The 19,886-nt window shown below is 29.5% G+C and overlaps 2 protein-coding genes across 2 annotated transcripts; one reads left to right on the top strand and one right to left on the bottom strand.

The window, feature by feature from the left end:
• Positions 1-8,999: 8,999 nt before the first annotated feature.
• LOC136087079 (probable inactive protein kinase DDB_G0270444) lies at positions 9,000-10,580 on the bottom strand. Its single transcript, XM_065809585.1, has 3 exons — positions 10,568-10,580; positions 10,478-10,488; positions 9,000-10,292 (listed from the first exon to the last, which is right to left on the bottom strand). The coding sequence occupies exons 1-3, from the start codon at positions 10,578-10,580 to the stop codon at positions 9,000-9,002; spliced, it is 1,317 nt and encodes a 438-aa protein (XP_065665657.1).
• A 1,331-nt stretch (positions 10,581-11,911) lies between these two features.
• Positions 11,912-19,438, top strand: LOC100207176 (protein-glucosylgalactosylhydroxylysine glucosidase). The gene is made up of 2 exons (XM_065809013.1): positions 11,912-13,127; positions 18,278-19,438. Exons 1-2 carry the CDS (start codon positions 12,008-12,010, stop codon positions 19,366-19,368), a joined length of 2,211 nt encoding a protein of 736 aa, XP_065665085.1. The 5' UTR covers positions 11,912-12,007; the 3' UTR covers positions 19,369-19,438.
• The last annotated feature ends 448 nt before the right edge of the window (positions 19,439-19,886 follow it).

Genomic DNA, 19,886 nt, shown 5'->3' with positions numbered 1-19,886 from the left:
TTTAACAAATAACATGTTTTTTTTAGGAATTATATTAAATTTTATTTAATTTTTGCCGTTTTTTGATCGTCCTGAGTCACTGTGTCGCGTACTTCTTTAATTAGATCCTCTCTATTCATATTTCTCAGATACAACCGTGCAAGTTTGCAAGCTTTATTTTGAACGCAAAAATCAGATTGTAGAAGATGATTGACGTCGCTAATAGCAGTACGGATTATGTACTTAGCAAATGCAAATTTAAAAGATAATAACAATTTGTTGAAGCTCTTGCATGGCTGAGTTGCTCAATCTTTATATCCAGGTTTTCCATGGCATGTTTAAAAGTTGCCAATATTTCTCTTGGCCTTTTAGCAAGAAGTTTGATTGCATCGGTATAAGAGCTTCATCTTGCCATTAAAAGTTTATGCAGTAAAATTCCTGTTGCTTCAGTGAGGATCTTCTATTGGACAGAACTTGCATTAAAAAATACGTACAAAGATTCGACGTTTCCAAAGAATAACTTTTTTTAAACTAAACTCTGGTGTTTACCCATCCATAGGTTATTCAAAACCTATTTTTTCCCAAGGAAAAAGGCTGGTAAAGAGTGGATGACTAGTTTTTTAAAAAGAAATCCTCAATTATCTATAAGGAAACCTGAAGCAACTAGCCTTGGTAGGGCAACATCATTTAACACTGTAAATGTAAAAGTGTTTTTTGATAAGCTAGGTTAAGTTATGGATATATACAAATTCAGTGCTTCACAAATATGGAAAGTTGACGAAACTTGATTAATTACAGTTGTAAAACCTAGTAAGATTGTGGCTGCAAAGGGCAAAAGAAATGTTGGTGCTATGACATCTGGAGAAAGAGGTACTAATGTCACAATGGTAATTGCTGTATCTGCCTCAGGAAATACAGTACCTCCAATATTTGTGTTTCTTTGCAAAAATTACAAAGATTATTTTGTTAATAATGGCCAACCAGACTGTATTGGGGTAGGTAATGGAAGTGGCTGAGTTACAGATATTGAGTTCAAAAATTTTATCCAAGAATTCATTAGGCATGTGAAGCCTTCAAATTAATATAAAGTTCTGTTGATTTTGGACAGTCACTCTTTTCACTTACATTTTGAAACACTAAACTTAGCAAAGCAGAATGGAATAGTCATGTTGTCTTTCCCACCACACTGCAGTCATAAGCTGCAGCCATTAGATGTATCAGTGTTTGGACCTTTTAAAAAGTACCTATCAGTTGCACAAGATGCATGACTGAGAAACAATCCTGGAAAAGCCATAACAATTTATGATATACCAAAAGTTGTATCTGATTCATTGTCATTAGCTATAACGTGTACTAACATTACAAAGGGTGCTGATGATTGTTCTATACGGTCTGTGACAAATGATTACCATCATTTGTCACAGACCGTATAGAACCAGCAAATCTTGTATCTGAGCTATCACAGGGAGCTTATTATGAAGTACGTTTAACATCATCTTCAGGTCAATCTGTCAAAAACAGTATTAATAAAGAGACAACGTTACTTATTCCTGAAACTCCTAAAGCATTTTCTCCAGAAACTGTGCGACCTTACCCAAAAGCAGCACCAAGAAAGCTTCATTTGACGAGACGAAGAAAAAGGAAAGCTGCTATTCTAACAGATACTCCACAAAGAATTGGATTGAAACAGCAGCAAGCTAAGAAATTTAAAAAAGTTGAGAAACAAAAAAATTATCTACCTGTCAATTTCTTTTAAATGATAATAAAGAGCGTGGTAGTAAAGAGACTCAGTTACATAGTATATTAAAAAAAGTTAAGAAACATACAAACAAAAAAACTGAGAAGAAAAAAATTTTAAAGAAACCAAAAAAACGTTTTGCCTGTCAATCCTCTGCAGATCATGGTAATAAGGAGACTCTTAGTATATTAAAAAAAGTTAAAAAACAATCAAACAAAAAAACTAAGATGACAAAATGTTTAAATACAAGTGCAGAACACGATTATGCTTGTCTTGTATGTTGGGAAACTTATTCTGAAAGTCTACCAGAAGAAAATTGGATCCAGTGTCAAGGTTCATCAATCAATGGTCTCATTCAAAATGTGATTCACATTCTGGTCAAAATTATATTTGTATTAACTGCAAAATGGAAGTTGAAGACTAACATTAAGTGTTTAGTTATTATTTTATCATAATATTAACAAGTTTTGTTTAAAAATGTGTTAAAAAAGTTGTGCTAAGTTTTAAGATTGAAAAGTTTTGTTTTTATTTTAGTCTCAAAATTATTAGTTTTTATATGCATATCTTAAATAACTTAAAATTGAAAGTGTATATTTAATTTATAAGGAAGCTATGTTTTAGCTTTATAGCTGAGTTAATAATTGTCACAGAAATGCATTCATTTTTTTATTGCTCAACTTACCCCACACAATTGCTCAACTTACCCCGCTGGGGTAGGTTGAGCAGCCTAATAAACTTTAGACTATATTTTCTGAAAAAAATCGAAAATTTTTTTTTGTCTCAACCATTTTTTAGCAGATTAAATAATCTTTCTAATAGTGAAAAAATTATATTAATCCGATGTATCGTTCAAGAGATCTGTTAGATTTAGTAAAAATTGCCCAACTAGCCCCGCCCTACCCTACCAGGCTGCATTAACTACACTAAATTTTCCGTTGATAATTTCAAGATAATCTCTGATTATGAAAAAACTGCCAGTGGTCATTGACAGCGCTGTAAATTAGTTGCACAACTGGCTTATGTACATCAACGTCCAGAAGTGTAAAGTAATGCACATTGGTATTTCTAAAAAACATATCAATGTATATCTATACCAAATCTAACATCGATGGTAACCAACATAATCTACAACATGCATTGAGCGCAACCTTGGGGTACTAATATCCAAAACCAAAAAGTCAGAGCCCAAGTAGAAGCAGTAGCTGCAGCTGTAAAGGAGTGCTTGGTTGTCTCTAGAAGTTACTTTGGTGCCGGAGTCTCCACTTCTGGAAAAACTGTACCAACTCTACGTTCAACCGCATTAAGAGTTTAGTTTGAAAGCCTGGTCTTTTTATCTCAAATTAAAAATTGTCCGTCTCAAACGTTTTCAAAAACGCGAGACAAGGGCAATATCGTTATTTAAACATCTTAAATACAACCTAAGATTTAAAACACTAGCACTTTCGTTGATATCATATAATGCAATGCAAGATTGCCAATCATTCACAAGAGATTGAATTTTATACCTTTAAAGTATTTCTCTTCTCATTAAACTCAGCATTTAATTAGCAAAAAATATCCGATGTTTAAAACCCTAACGAATTCAAGTTATTCACAACAAACCATATTGCAAGCCCTTAGAATAAATTAGCACAGTATGCTTACAGTGAGGTCTTTTAAATAGTATGCATAAGATGCTGCTTCGGCTAAGGCAATGTCAATTTGTCAGCGTAGGAAAGTCTGGTGTTGACGCCCTTTTATTAATAATAACATTTTTATGTATAAGTTTTATTGATTAATGTAGCAAAAAAATATTGTTACTGTTTTAAATGATTTATTAAAAAAATTTATAATACAAAATATCTTTTAGTATTTGGTTAGGCTGCAGTTTTGTGGCAGTTACTGCCTGCATCCTTCTTGACTTTAAATGCATTTCTTTATACATTACATTTTCTCTAATTCGAACTTTGTCAGAAAAAATAAAAGTTCAAATTAGAGAGATTTTCGAATTATAGAAAATTGACTTTTTATGGTGACATTTCAAGGTGACTTAGTATCTAATTGAATTATGGAGGTTTTAGAATTAAGTAGATTCGAATTAGAAAGATTATACTGTATTAACTTTTAATTCCTGATTATGTCAGACATTACTTTGTGCCCCTATGATGTTGTTTAAAGTTTCTCCCACTTTTTTGTTTTAAAAGTTGCCTGGGGCTAACTATTTAGTATAAATCTGGAGACTTGGCTTGCCACGGTAAAACACTAATATTTATACCTATAAATATGGTGTCATAGACTTTTTATGGTTTTATGGTACGGGGCAAAATTATGCATTTGGACGGATCAGATTAAATTAATTTTTTTGATATTACTTTTTTATATTAATACAGGTTCATTATCCCTTCGACCGTATAAATTTGGCCTCTACCCTCACCAATTGTAACTAACAACATAACCCACATTAAATGATGTTTTACTCTAGACATAATACAGCCTGGGTTATATTTTTCTTCTTTCCAGCGTATAACAAAAGAAGACTTATCCATAAATATTTTGAATTGAGACGCATCTGAGAAATGCATTTTAAAAAAATATAACAATATAAAAACACATATAAATATTTTAATCAGTTACGCTATTACAACAAATTATGAAATAAGTGTTAACTTAAGTTTTCCAAATCTTCAGCAAACATATGTCTGTGTTTTTTAACACAATTGAAACCTTTTGATTTACTGGAGTAAGTTTATGTTTCACAATTACTGGAGTAATTTTATGTTTCACAGGTCAACAGAGTTTAAAACCCAATTCTGCTTAAAAGTTATTATATTTGCTTCTCGCATGTTCTCGTTAAGTATATACATACACTATACAGTTGTATATAGCGCTCATATATAGCTGTATACTGTATGAAAAATATATAGTACTTAACTGTATATAAAGCATTTGCTTCATAGACCAGAATTTTAATGTTCAATCCCCATAACGTCACCACAACGTCCTAATAGTACAGCTCATTTTGTTACTCAGCTTGTTCAAGAAAGCTGATATTTTGGAGTTAGAAAAATTATCAACATTTTAAAACAACAATTTAAAAAAAAAAAAAGTTTCCTTAGCAACTATAATGTTAAAATCTGAATGTAAATTCATAAGCCACAAAAACGTTTCAAAATGTTACAAATATTTTTTGTTGTTGTTAACTTTTAAACGTTTTTGTGACTCTGTCTTATTATAATATTTTCTCTTTAACACCCGGCACCGTTACAAAATTTGGAAAAAAACTCAACCCGCGTTTCCCGAAAAAACCCTTCGGAAGGATAAAAGTACAAACATTCCTGATTCCAAAAATGTAAAAACTGAAATCAACAAATTACGTCCGAGAAAAAAAATTACGACTGAAATTTACTCTATTAGCACATCTTACTGAAATGACAGTGAACAATATTTTTGAATTTTTACAGTATTATTAAAACTAAGTGATGACTTTTAAATTAATTACAGCACCTAATTAGATTGCAAAGCATTGCATCAAATTGATTGTTACAAAGTGTAGGCAATAATTTTACAGTATATTAGGAAAGCCAGTTTGCATGTTTTTCTGTTGAAAATTATGTAAAAGAATTCACTTATTCCATCTAAAACCATAAACATATTTGACTCAAATACTCACAGCACAATACTACAATGTGCTCAAAATAAAATTCTGGGAAAATGCTACTTCAAATTAAAGTGCAGCAAGAGCATTAAAGTCAGACCAGAGACACAAGAACAAAACTGTGACTGTCTTATTTGCAAAGTTGGAAGGCTAAAATTGAATGAAAAGCATCCACTCAGTACTGATCTGATACCATCATCAGCAGCAAAAACTCACAGAAGATGCTCAGAGTGTCTTGCTTTTGTAGGCAGAGGCCTTCCCCATGAGTGCAATCAGGCAACATTTAGAAAAAATATGCAAACCCTTGTGACAAAAGACCAAACATTTGCAGAACAAATTACATCTTCAGTAATTTCTTTAAAAGATGCATCTCCACATGAAACAATCAGAGTTGCACAATATAGTGGAGGACTCTCCCCATCACAAAAGGTAAATTGTTAATATCATTTTAATTTTATAAGATATAAAATTTACCATAAAAATAATAAAACCCCACACCATTTAAAATTTATTCTCTAATTGGTTTAGTGAAATTTAGATCTTATTAAGCTTTGTTACACTATTCAACTAATTGTTCTGTATTTTAGGATCTTCCAGTGCCAAAAAACTTTTTGACAATGCTCCAATCATGACAGTGAAAGACCTTGTCACTGTTCAGGTGAATACTAATTTGTTAAACTCTGGTGTTAAAAAAGTTGTATCAACAATCAATCAAGTCAGCAGAACAAAAGTTATTGAAAGCAATTTTCATGCAAAGTTTGATGCCTTTGGAAGACATTTATCAGATTATTTCACACAAACTGACATCGACGTGTCAACTAAAAAAGCTTCAAACACCAAAAAGTCAAAAACTGTTGTTGCAATGACCTAAAAAAGCTTTTGAATGAAGTTCAACAGTCTCGACAATCATTCTCTGACAACATTGTCAAGCTTGGAAAAGATAGTGGAGGTGGATTCCTGAAAGTCAGTCTGAAAATAATTGACACAAGTTGTATCAGTCACTCTCCCCCAAGCAAGCGATTGCTCAATGCACCATATGCCAAAGATAGTGGAGTTAAATGACAGCTTTTAGTTGCAGTTGCAGAAGACATCTCAGAAACATATGAAAACATCAGACAATTGCTTTCATTGATTCAAGCCAACTCTACTAACTTCTTCATTTCTGGTGACTTAAAGGTTGCACACATTGTCTGTGGTTTATAAGCACACTCTAGCACTCACCCCTGCACATGGTGTACTGCTGATTGTCAACATCTTTCATTTCCTGGGCAGCTTAGTTTTTCGGCTCTATCAGAAAGAGCTTTAGAGACTTTGAATCTGCAGGATTGGGCTTGAAAAAGGCAAAGTTTTACAAGAATGTCATTCATATGCCTTTGACTGGTCTTCCTAACCAAAAGCTTGTTTTTGATCACATACCTCCCATAGAGCTACACCTGATGCTTGGAGTTGTCAATCACTTGTTTAAGGCCTTAAGAGAAATTTGGCTCAAAGCTGATGATTGGCCAAGACTCTTAAACATTCAACCACAACCCCATCATGGATGTCAATTTGCTGGCAATGAATGCCACAAGCTTTTGAAGAATGTTGATCTCCTTCAAAAACTAGCAGAAACTAACTGTGCATTCCAAGCTACTGATATCATTGATGCCCTTCAAAAAATTGGAAAGAGCTTGATCCACACTATCCAGTGAAAATTGATGGATTTTGAACCACATATCTGGCTTTGTCAAATGTTTTAGTGACGCCCAAGGTACATGCAGTCTTCTTTCACATCAAAAAATTCATTGAATCAAAGCACACTGCACTTGGACCTTACAGAAAGCAGTCAACAGAAGCTCTTCACCACTCATTTGCTAAACACTGGAAAAGATACAAAAGGACGCAACCAATCCTTACTATGGTAGCAAATTGAAGACGTGCATTGTGGACTACAATAGCAAACACATGTAAAACCAACGAAGACCAGAATTCATTTACTTCAATATGTTTTCAGAATAAGTTATTAGTCAAATCAGAAGATTTAGCATTACTTCTTTATTTTATAGAGTTTTTTAAAATAAATGCGCTGTTAAAATCCAAAAAAAATGCGTGCTGTCATTTCTGTGTCATGTGCTTATGAATGAAATTTCAATAGTAATTTTTTTCTTGGACGTTATTCGTTGATTTCAGTTTTTACATTTTTGGAATCAGGAATGTGTGTACTTTCATCCCTCGAAAGAGTTTTTTCGGGAAAAGTGGGTTGAATTTTTTCTAAATTTTGTAACGGTGCCGGCAATAAATTACAGGTAAAATAAACTATGATAAAATAGTCACCAACTAAATTAAAATCTGCTAAAACGACACGGCTCTCGCAGTTGTTAGCATTAAATGCTAATAACGAGACGGTGTGTTTTCCCCAAATTATTGGATCAGACTTCTTAGAATATTCTCCTCCATCAAAATTTTAAACGACGCTCTCTTTTTTTTCAAATTTTAAAACTGGAATGTTTCTTTCAATATTGACACAACATCAGCTTTCAGGTCTTCGATCTGTGGCGCATATTTAATTTTTTTTGCCAATTATCAATAGTGGACGAAATTTAAACCAAATGTGTTGCAGGCTTCAAACGCTTCATCTGTAAAAAATTGTTGTTCTGTTTTACCTGTTTTAATAGATTTTAACCTGATTTTTTAATAGTCTGATAAAAAGATTTATTTTGTTCCTAAGCAGAATAGTTAAAATATCCTCTATTTTAAAAAAAGAGTGTAAGTAATTTTTGCTGTACTTCGAGATACAGAAAAATAATTTTAAGACAGCGTCAACTTTGCTAAGAAAACTTTGACTGAAAAATAAGAAAAATTTGAAAAAAAAATTTGAAAGAAAAAAACTTATGACTTTACATTCAGTAGTGATTTTAACGGTAATTACAGTTGAAGATGAAACTAATTTTTTGTTCCTCTAACAACTTAGAATAGAATATGTGAAAACCGCGTTTAGCATGTTTTTGTAAATTCTACCATATAAATGGTAAAAATCGATGCCACACCTATTTATTAATGTTAAAAACTTCAAAAAATAAATTAAACTATTGTTAGTACTTTAGTTTTAAAGATTGAAAAATGGGTAGAAATAAATTTATTAATTTAAAATCTATACTTCATTGTTTTTATTTATCAAAAAAGTTGTACTCTTTGATAAATTAACCCAATCAAAATCACCTGTCGCACACAACAACTGTCAAATTGAAAAAACGATATCACGTGTTATACTTATTATATTTCTACCTACTATAAAATTTTAAATATAATTATTATTCAGGCACATTATTTGTATCTGTAGATCAACTTAACTACAAGAAACAACCTAACTACAAGAAACAGATTGTATGCTCATTCACCTTTTGAAGTTAAAAAATTAGATTCAAAACAAACCTAAATTTTGGACCTAGAGTTCGGAAAACTAATTTGTTGATTGTAAATTTGAATTGTTTGGTTAGTTTACAAAAAGAAAAAGTCAGCTGTTGCAATTTTATGCTAAAAAGTTACATACAATTGTCAAGCCTCCACACCACCATTTTAATTCATATAATAAACCATACCAGTGTGTAACCAAACATGTATATAGTTTCAAAAAACCTTAATAAGCCATACCAGTTGATGTAGATAGTTTCAAAAAGGCTTTACACTCTTAAAAAAATTTAAATAAAAATAAAGAGAAAAGTTTCCTGATTCATTTTCTAATTCATTTTCTAATTCATTTTCTAATTCATTTTCTAATTCATTTTCTAATTCATTTTCTAATTCATTTTCTAATTCATTTTCTAATTCGTTTTCTAATTCATTTTCTAATTCATTTTCTAATTCATTTTCTAATTCCTTTTCTAATTCATTTTCTAATTCATTTTCTAATTCATTTTCTAATTCGTTTTCTAATTCATTTTCTAATTCATTTTCTAATTCGTTTTCTAATTCGTTTTCTAATTCATTTTCTAATTCATTTTCTAATTCATTTTCTAATTCCTTTTCTAATTCATTTTCTAATTCATTTTCTAATTCATTTTCTAATTCGTTTTCTAATTCATTTTCTAATTCATTTTCTAATTCGTTTTCTAATTCGTTTTCTAATTCATTTTCTAATTCATTTTCTAATTCATTTTCTAATTCATTTTCTAATTCATTTTCTAATTCATTTTCTAATTCATTTTCTAATTCATTTTCTAATTCATTTTCTAATTCATTTTCTAATTCATTTTCTAATTCGTTTTCTAATTCATTTTCTAATTCGTTTTCTAATTCATTTTCTAATTCATTTTCTAATTCATTTTCTAATTCATTTTCTAATTCATTTTCTAATTCATTTTCTAATTCGTTTTCTAATTCATTTTCTAATTCATTTTCTAATTCATTTTCTAATTCGTTTTCTATTTCATTTTCTAATTCATTTTCTAAATCATTTTCTAATTCATTTTCTAATTCATTTTCTAATTCATTTTCTAATTCATTTTCTAATTCATTTTCTAATTCATTTTCTAATTCATTTTCTAATTCATTTTCTAATTCATTTTCTAATTCATTTTCTAATTCATTTTCTAATTCATTTTCTAATTCATTTTCTAATTCATTTTCTAATTCATTTTCTAATTCGTTTTCTATTTCATTTTCTAATTCATTTTCTAATTCATTTTCTAATTCATTTTCTAATTCATTTTCTAATTCATTTTCTAATTCATTTTCTAATTCATTTTCTAATTCATTTTCTAATTCATTTTCTAATTCATTTTCTAATTCGTTTTCTATTTCATTTTCTAATTCATTTTCTAATTCATTTTCTAATTCATTTTCTAATTCATTTTCTAATTCATTTTCTAATTCATTTTCTAATTCATTTTCTAATTCATTTTCTATTTCATTTTCTATTTCATTTTCTAATTCATTTTCCAATTCATTTTCTAATTCATCTAGCTACTATTAGGTTTTTAAATTTATTGAAACTTAAAAAGAGTGAGCTTAATGAAAGATAGGTTTGGTACATTTAAGTTTATTGCCTGAAACTTAAATAGAGTGAGCTTAATGAAAGGTGATTTATTACATTTAAATTCAGGAAACAGAACAAATATTTAATCAGAGAGATTAATTTCATTAAATACAAGATAATAAGCTATTGATTAAAGAAATAAAATTTATATCAGAAAATTTATCAGACTTTTTGAATACAGTTAACAGTTTTATTAACAAACACAGGTATATCATTTCATCTGTTACATACGGATTCGATCTTATTAGTAGAGATATCACGAACATTGATTTTGTCAAATACCGAATACCGAGTATTTGACCAATTATGTTATCTAGCGCACATATGCCAGGTCAAACATTATCCAATTTATGCTTCACACTTATAACAGTTTGCTCTTATGCCAGTTCGCTGTTATGCCAGATTGCACTTAAGAAATTTGCACTTATTCAGCCTCCCGATAAAAAAAGGCAACCGTATATACAGTTATTACTAAAGAATGATTTTCCCGTAAACTATTTCTGAAATCGCAATATACTCTTATGATCTATCACTTAAATGAAAAGTATATTAATTTTAGAAAAGATTTACTATGTCTTTGTTTGACATGTGTTGTTATTCTTCTTATTTTTAGATTCTAAGACTTTTATTTTGTGTTCTGAAGTTTTATATTTAAAAAAATATGTAACCACTTCAAAAGATTAAACAAAATTATTTGTAAAGAATTTTTTTTCTAAATCTTTTGAATTAACGGTTGCAATCGTTCTAACATTCAACAGAAAATTTAGTTTTGTTACAATAAAAAAAAAAGATGGTGGACAGAGTTTGTAGAAAAAGATTTCTACAAATTCAACCACGGTTGCTCAAAGATGCTGTCATCTGTTGTCCATCAGTTAAAATACAATCTTTTTCAGCAAAATTGCATTTTTTTTACTGTAACTGTTTCTTCATGCCTAAAAAACTTTTATATAGTTTTTTTCCTCAAAAACAATGCTTTGAAATCCTCCCCATCTCTACGTTTTTCTAAATCATACAAGTCAGATTACTTTTTGCTTTACTTTTAATTGTTGCTTAACTTTTATTGATTGACAACAAAAATTAATTCTAGTATGTTGTTAAAAACTTCTGTTTTTTCTTTAATTTCTCGCGAGTTAGTATCAAGTTTACTTTGGGTTATCTTGTATGCAATCACCGTGTCATGGCTATCTTGTATGCAATCACCGTGTTAGGGTTATCTTGCATGCAATCGCCGTGATTCAGAAAATGAAACTAAGTTAATAAACATTAAAAAAAATTTTTTTTACAATCAAACTCTAAAATTACAAGATCTAAATGGTTTTTTTAATTTAAAAAAATTTTTAAAAAATCAGCAATTAAACATTACATATCTGTTTTTACAGTTATCCAATTATATAATAATATACTTTTTCTATAAATTTTAAAAAAAAAAGTAATTGAGGCAATGAAGCATGAGAAAAAATGATAAAAAAATTTTGTTATTTAACCGGCTTCACCACGTGTGTCAACACTGAAACCTAATAGCTGATTTTAGATGAGCACTCTTTTTATAAAGGATGTTTACACTACTGAAATGCGAGAAGTTATTTTTTCAAAGAAAATTTTTAAAATAAAACAACTTTTTATGATTTAATGGTTCGTTTGTATGCAAAAAAATATTAGAAAAATGATTAACTATGTTTTAAAAGTACTTTTTTGTTGTTATAGTGTCTGGTGCAATTGTAATACACGCGCTCCATCGCCAACCTGTTTATTTACAGAAAAGTTAAACAATAAATTTTTGCCGACACTAGCAAACGGTTACATTGGTACAGTTGCATTAAGTGATGAAATACACGTTGGAGGATTGTATAACGGCAAGGCAAATACAATACCCGATTTTTTAAGTAAGCAGCGAAAAAACAGGGTAAAAGGTTCAACCAACCATACACACAGAGCAAGAATTCCATCAACTGCAGCTATACAATACAGACTAAATGACATAGGTCAAAGTAGTTTTGCATTAGATATACAAAGTAATGTGTTTTATAAATGGTTTGACAGTCAAAATGCTAATGTCGAACAACGCATTTATGCGCACAGCGAGTTAAAAAATGTTATAGTAAACGAGATTATTATAAAAGCTAACCATAATTTAGTTCTCTATTTTGAAAAAAATGAAGGAAAAGAAAGCGAAGATATTGTATTCAAAAATGTAAAAGTGACAAAAGCATCAGCATTCGGTGCAAAAATAGGTCAAATAAAAGAAGCTGAAATTAAAAACGGTACTAAGACAAAGGTTGCTGTTATTTTTTCAAAAGTTCCAAAGTCGGTAAAAATAATAAAAGATACTGTAAAAGAATTTATATTTATTACCTCAATAGTGACAAGTGTTGAATCATTAAAATTATTACCAGATGCCATGATGTACTGGAAAAAAGCGCAAAATATGGGTAAAAATTTATTTCGTTCTCACCAAAAAAAATGGACTCAAACTTTCGAAAATTTTCATATTGAAATTACAGGAAACCTGTTTTTATCTCAAACTGTAAATTCTGCATTATCTGGTTTATTTTCTTCTGTGCGCAGTGATTGGGAATATGGAATAAGCCCAGGAGGTATTGCACCAAGCAAAGAGTATTTAGGTCACGTGTTTTGGGATCAAGATATTTGGATGGCGCCGGCATTTCTAATGTTTTATCCTGAACTTGCAAAATCATTTTTAGAATACCGATATAAACGACTAAATGCTGCTAAAGATATTGCGAAAAAGTATAACTTTAAAGGTACACAATTTAATTTATAGATTTTAATCTTTTTTTATTTATTGGAATAACAATTAGATTTTCGTTAAAAAAAAAAATTACACTCAAATATTATTGTTTATAATAAAATGAAAATAAAACTTAAAAGTATATATTATACCTAATATAAAAAGTATACATTATACCTAATAATATAAAACTTTATTAATAGCTTCAAAAAAATCAAGAAACGCTATACAGAATAAACATATTTTTTGTTGGCGATATAGACATGAATGCTTTAAGTTACGGAAAATTTTCCAACATAAAATTATTCTTCGATTCACATTAGAATTTAATATAACTCCAATCATTTTTAAACTTACACGAGTTATACACGAGTTATACACGAGTTATAAACGAGTTAAACAAAAAATCTTTTCTACAATTAAAAATAATTTAACAAACAACTCTTTTAACTCAAATTTTGAATAAGATATTTTCACTGCTGGTTTCTCAAAATCATTTCCCTATTTTTCACATTGCGCGCGGAATATTATTTAACAGTAATACTAAAAAATGCTGGATCACTAAAAGAAATCTAGGTAAAAAAATCTTGATAATTTAAAAAATACATTTTTTGAGGAGTGTTAGGAATACGAAAACTTGCCTATGAATTCAAATCGGGCAATTGATAATTTTATGAACACTTTTCAAAATATATTTAAAGGTAATAAAATCAAATCTAAATAAATAAATAAAAACAAATCTAGTAATAAAAACAAATCTATTTAAAAAAAAAATTTATGGATCACAAACAGCCTCATAAAATCATCTTAAAGAAAACGAAATTTTAAATTTAAAATCAAAGACTGAAGACGACGAAAAAACAAAGATGACGAAAAGTGAGCAATGCCTATAAAAGTAACTGGTAGAGAAAAAAATAACTTTTCTAGCATATCACAAATAAAGTTTTGTACTAATAAGTGATATCAAAGATAACCGATATCTACCATGAACTTAAACATACGTTGTAAATCATGTCTGCTTCAATAAATAGAGATATCAATTAAGAAATTTGAAGACCTTCTGGGAGGCAAATCCATATCTTAATTATCAAATAACCAAATATTTTTTAGAGAATTTATAAAGAAACTGACTGAAATAAAGCGAAACAAGTCGTGTGGATATGATAGCATAAGTAGTAATTTAGCAATCCGCTTTATTTAATCCATTAGAAGGTCTCTATTTTATTTTATAACTTTCTCTTTTAAGCATAGCTCTTTTCCAAAAAAATTTGCTAATATAAGTTGCTAAAGAAAATCCTGCGTAAAAAAATGGCGATTTCCAATGTCATGCCTATTTACCGTTCAGTTTTAATTCTATCAGGTGTTGTATCCTATTAAAAATATATTAATAAAGTTTGTACAAAATAATTAAAATAGGTTAATAGAGACCAGAAATACTAGATTAAATATAAATATAAATGAGATTAAAAATATGAGAGTTGTAAACATAAAAAACTTTATCAAATTTGTATTTTAAGGTGGCTACCCACTATTAAAATCTGAAAAAATAAAAAAAAAGTGAAATTTTTTTTCTTCTTATTTGTGGAAGGTTTAACCTTTATAAACAATAAATAACGTACAACAATGGTATAAAAGTTTTATAACTTACCCTAATTTTGTTTTTTAAAAAGGGGCAAACTTCTAAAATTTTAAAAAATTCCATAACAACGGCCTTAGCGACAGTTGAAACCTTTTTTCTCCATAACTATTGAACAGTTTTTCTCACAAATTTTACTGCATCTTAACCAGGTTGTTATCTGTTAATTTAATTCCGAGCTAAATGCCATTTGCCAAAAGTACTAAAAACATACCACATATTTGTCTTAATAATTTTTGTTTTTAAAAATATCTTGTTGAGTTCACCAGTGTTATTAAGAATTTATGTTGATAATATTATTATAATATGGGATCTAAAAACAGATATAAGAAGGTAAGAGCAAAAAAAAGACGTTTTTACGAAAGAAAATCTGTTGAGATTGACATAACTCTAGATGAAACACCAACAGTTGCATTAAATAAAGTAACTGTAAGTCCTGTTATCGACAGTTCACATGCATCAACTTCGTTTAACAAAATTGATTTATCTTTTTTAAAAGTAACAAATAACATTCAAAAGGAAGCTAGTAATGATCATTGTAACTTGATTGTTAATTCAGACTTGCTAATTAATTTACTTAGTTTGATTGGTCGGTGCCCAAACTGCACAGCTGCAATCAAAGTTTTTCACGACATGGAAAATAAAAAAGGACTTGCTCACAGTTTTCTTCTCTCTTGCAATGAATGTGATTGGAGTATAAACTTTTTAACTTCTAAACCAATTATAGAGGATCATGGAAAAAATGGTCCAAAATCTTATGAAGTAAACTACAGATTAAAAATGGCTTTTCGTGAGATAGGTTGTAGTTTTACTGCAATGAAAAGATTTTGCTCTATTATGAATATGCCACCACCCATAAATTCAAAACCATTTGAGACTGCAAACAAGAACTTGCATGATTCATATGTTGATGTAGCAGAGAAATCAATGAGAAATGCTGCATTTGAAATCAGACAAAATGTACTCAATGATAACTACCATGAAGATACAGTTGTCAATGTATCTGCAAGTACAGATGGATCATGGCAACGTTGTAGATATACATCTCTAAATGGTGTTGTCACCCAAATATCTAATGGAAAGTGTGTTGACATTGAAGTTCTTTCAAAAATATGTAGGTCTTGCAGTTTATGGGAAAAGAAATGAGGGTTAGCTAAATACAATTTGTGGAAATTCGGATACAACTGCAAAATCAACCATGTGGGCAGCTCTGGTGCAATGGAAGTAGAAGGTGCAATAAAGATCTTTGGTCATTCAGTAAACAATCGAAAACTTCGATACACTACCTACATTGGTAATGGAGATACCAAGTCATACCAAAGTATTGTTACATCAAATCCTTATCCAGGCTTTGAAATTAGAAAAGCAGAATGTGTAGGGCATGTGCAAAAACGATGTGGTGCACAGCTAAGAACTTTGCGAATAAACTATCGTGGTAAACTGTTAACAGATGGTAAACCTTTGGCAGGTAAAGGACGCCTTACCGACAAAGTAATTAATAGACTACAGAATTATTATGGCTTAGCAATACGCCAAAATACAGATAATCTTTACAAAATGAAAAAAGCAATTGGTGCTATCATTTTTCATTGCTGTGAAAATGATGACTCAAACAAACGTCATGAACTTTGTCCAAAAGGAGCCAAATCTTGGTGCAAATATAACTCAGACCTAGCTACAGGCAAAAACACTTATATGTCTAACATAACCATTCCTCAAGCAGTTGCAAATATCCTTAAATCAATCTTTTCATATCAGGATCTTGCAAACGAAAAGCTCCTGGAAAAATGTTTGCATGGTAAAACACAAAATGCAAATGAATCTCTGAATGGTATGATATGGACCAAATGTTCAAAAAAAGTTCTTACAGGAAAAGATTCATTAGAGATGGCTGCAGCATCTGCTGTTATTTGCTTTAATGAAGGTTCCCAGGGACTACTCCCTATAATTTTAAAGATCGGTATTGTACCTGGAAAGTATACTTTAAAAGGACTGCAAAATATTGATGTTAAACGCATTAGAGAGATGAACAAAAAGTCAGCAGAGCCAGCCAAAAAACGAAGAAGAAAGCTAAGATCAATTAAAAAAGGTTACTGTGATAAAACAAATGAAAATGAGGATGAATTTTATGCCTCTGGTTCTTTTACTTAAACTGTATGCTATTTTTTGACTTAATTTTATTTGTTTTTGTGTTTTTCTCCATTTAAAAATTTTTTATCTTCTAACAAAGATATCTTTAGTTTGGTTTAATATTTTTCTTTGAAATTTTTTACAGAGATAAAATGTAGTTAGGTGAATGTGCTGAGTTAAAAATATTTACACTATGGTATCCTATTTAAATAAAAGTTTGGGTAACTTGGGCTATTTTGGTATTTAATTTAAGCATTACACTAAATTGCAAATTCCACAGCATTAAAAAAATATATAATTTTTTTTTGACTCAGCACATAGTTCATACAGTAAACAATGTTTTTGAAAAGTTTGACTTGATTTGAAAAATTTGGCAGTTAGTTATCCTTGTTGAAAAATATGCTGTTTTTAAGTTAATTATGTACATAATTAATGACGTAATGTTGAAAATATGAAAAATTTGTATTTTTTTATCTGTTTTGATTCCAATGCTACTAAAATGTTTAAGTATGAGGTAAAAAAGCGATTCTATCAATATTTTTTTTAAATAGTGGGTAGCCACCTTAAATATAAAAATAACGTGCTCCCAAATTCTTTATTGAATATTTTTTCCTCATCTTTTTTGCAAAGGTATAACTTGTGTTCAAACAATAACTATTATCCTAATAAAAAACAGACTTTTTAACTCGCTTGTTAATTTTGGAACCTCCGACAAGATATTTTTTGAAGCTATACTAAAGTGCTGAGTCTTCTTTACTTTTCTTCCTTAGATATTATAACCTTCCTTAGATATTATAACCTTCCTTAAATCTCTTACTTTATAAGATAAAATTAAAAGTAAACAGTTTATGTTTTACCTTAGGGGTCGTCCATAAATTATGTCACACAATTTTCAAACATTTTTGACCCCTCTCTCCCCCCTCGTCACAACATCTTAACTCATTAGTAAACAACTTTTGTGCGAGTCGTCACAAATAGTCTAACCCCCTATAGTGTGACGTATTTCATAGACTACCGTTATTTAAAAAGCATAAAACAAAGATGTATTTTAATTAAAAAATTAAAGTGTTAAAATTTATCCACCGATAAATTAAAACACTTGGTGTCTGAATTAGTCTTAATTTGGTGATTAACAATTTTATTTAAAACGATGCAGGTGTCAACCTTAATTTATACAGATCTGATTATTTTTAAGTCAAATAAAAGACCTTAGTTTCAGCTTTTATAAAAACATATAAACTTATAATGTTTTACAACTTAAGAATGTTTTTATAAAGTAAATATATATATATATATATATATATATATATATATATATATATATATATATATATATATATATATATATATATATATATATATATATGTATATATATATATATATATATATATTTTAGGAGCAATGTTTCCTTGGGAAAGTGCAGTAACTGGTTTTGAAGTCTGTCCTGAAGAACGTTACGGAAGAAATGAAATACATATCACAGGCGATATTGTTTTTTCAATTCGCCAGTACTTGTATGCTACAGGCGATTTTGATTGGGTATTTTATCATGGAAAACAAGTTGTTTTTAGTGCAGCTGAATTTTGGATTTCTCGGGTTTCTTATAATAATTCCTTAAACTTGTACGTAATTAATGACGTAATGCCTCCGGACGAATATCAATATCCTGTAAAAAATTCTGTGTACACAAACGTGATTGCAAAAATGTGCTTGGAATTTGCTGTTGAGTTAGGTAAAATATTTAAAATTAAAACACCTTTTGACTGGGAAAATGTGGCCACAAAAATGTATATACCGTTTGACAAAACTTTCAAATTTCATCCTGAATTCGATGGGTTTGACATTAAAAACCCATTAAGTGTGGTAAAACAAGCCGACGTTATTTTAATTAACTTTCCACTAATGTTTCCAATGGATAGAGATGTCAGAAAAAATGATTTACTTTTGTATGAGAATATAACAGACTTAAATGGACCAGCTATGACGCAGTCTATGTTTACGATTGGATGGTTGGAGGTTGGGAATAGAGTTGCAGCAGAAAAAGCTTTTAAAAAAAATTTTGAACACATTCAAGAACCTTTTAAAGTATGGACTGAAATTCGAAATGGCGACGGAGCCAAAAATTTTTTGACAGGAGCGGGAGGATTTCTTCAGACAATCATATTTGGTTTTGGTGGAATAAGAGTGCATAATTTTAGTCTAGATTTTAATTTAAGTTTGTTACCCGATTCGACGTCATTATTAATTTATGGAGTAAAGTACCGCGGCAATAGCTTAACTTTTAATGTGAATAAAGATAACAAATGCTTTATAGAACTAAGCAATGCCTCAAAAACACAATTAACTTGTTTAGTGAACGGTAAAAAAGTACCATTGAAGACAGGACTCAAAGTGCTAACGTGTCGTGGTTCGATTGTTCCAAGCATTTCTATATATGATGTAAACAACAATGACACAAACTATATATTGGGAAATGTAGTCGTGTAATTAATTTGAAAAGTTTATTTTTGCCCCGCCATTTACTACGGTTGATGAAATATTTAAAGAATTTTTGTTCGATATCTTTTTATTTATTTATTTTATTTAATATTATGTAATAATACTGTTGTTACTATTTCAAAATAAGATTCAAAAAGTTGCAATTGAAAAAGAAGAAAAAAACACCCAAGACGTATTTTAAATTTCTAAAAATCACTCTTTCAGTAACTGGCCGTGACACGTAAACTTGGAATAAAATGTAGGGGCCGATATTAACTTTTTTATATTTGAAGATATAAAATAAACGCTGAAGATCTCAAAAAAAGCTTGCTAGATTCGCTTATGATTTTCCTTTTCTTAGCCTGCTATAAAAATAGTGAAAAAATGGTTGTTCTAAGAATTACTTATCTCAGAAAAAAATGATTAGAAAAAAAAAAAAAATTAAACGATTCAAAAATGTCAGTTTAATGATTTCCAGACACGATGAAGTAAAAACACGTTGGATAAAATGTATTCTTATTGTAAAT

The sequence above is a fragment of the Hydra vulgaris genome, chromosome 11, assembly GCF_038396675.1.
Source record: "Hydra vulgaris chromosome 11, alternate assembly HydraT2T_AEP".
In the NCBI taxonomy this organism is placed as follows: domain Eukaryota; kingdom Metazoa; phylum Cnidaria; class Hydrozoa; order Anthoathecata; family Hydridae; genus Hydra; species Hydra vulgaris.
Note: the sequence above shows the minus strand (reverse complement) of the source record. Positions and strands in the feature narration are given on the sequence as shown.

Bases quoted from the DNA above. Each gene is read 5' to 3' on its own strand.
- LOC100207176 (XM_065809013.1), top strand. From the start codon at position 12,008: ATGCAAAAAAATATTAGAAAAATGATTAACTATGTTTTAAAAGTACTT. The intron at 13,128-18,277 runs GTACACAATTTA...TATATATTTTAG, and splicing joins GAAAAAGTATAACTTTAAAG to GAGCAATGTTTCCTTGGGAA.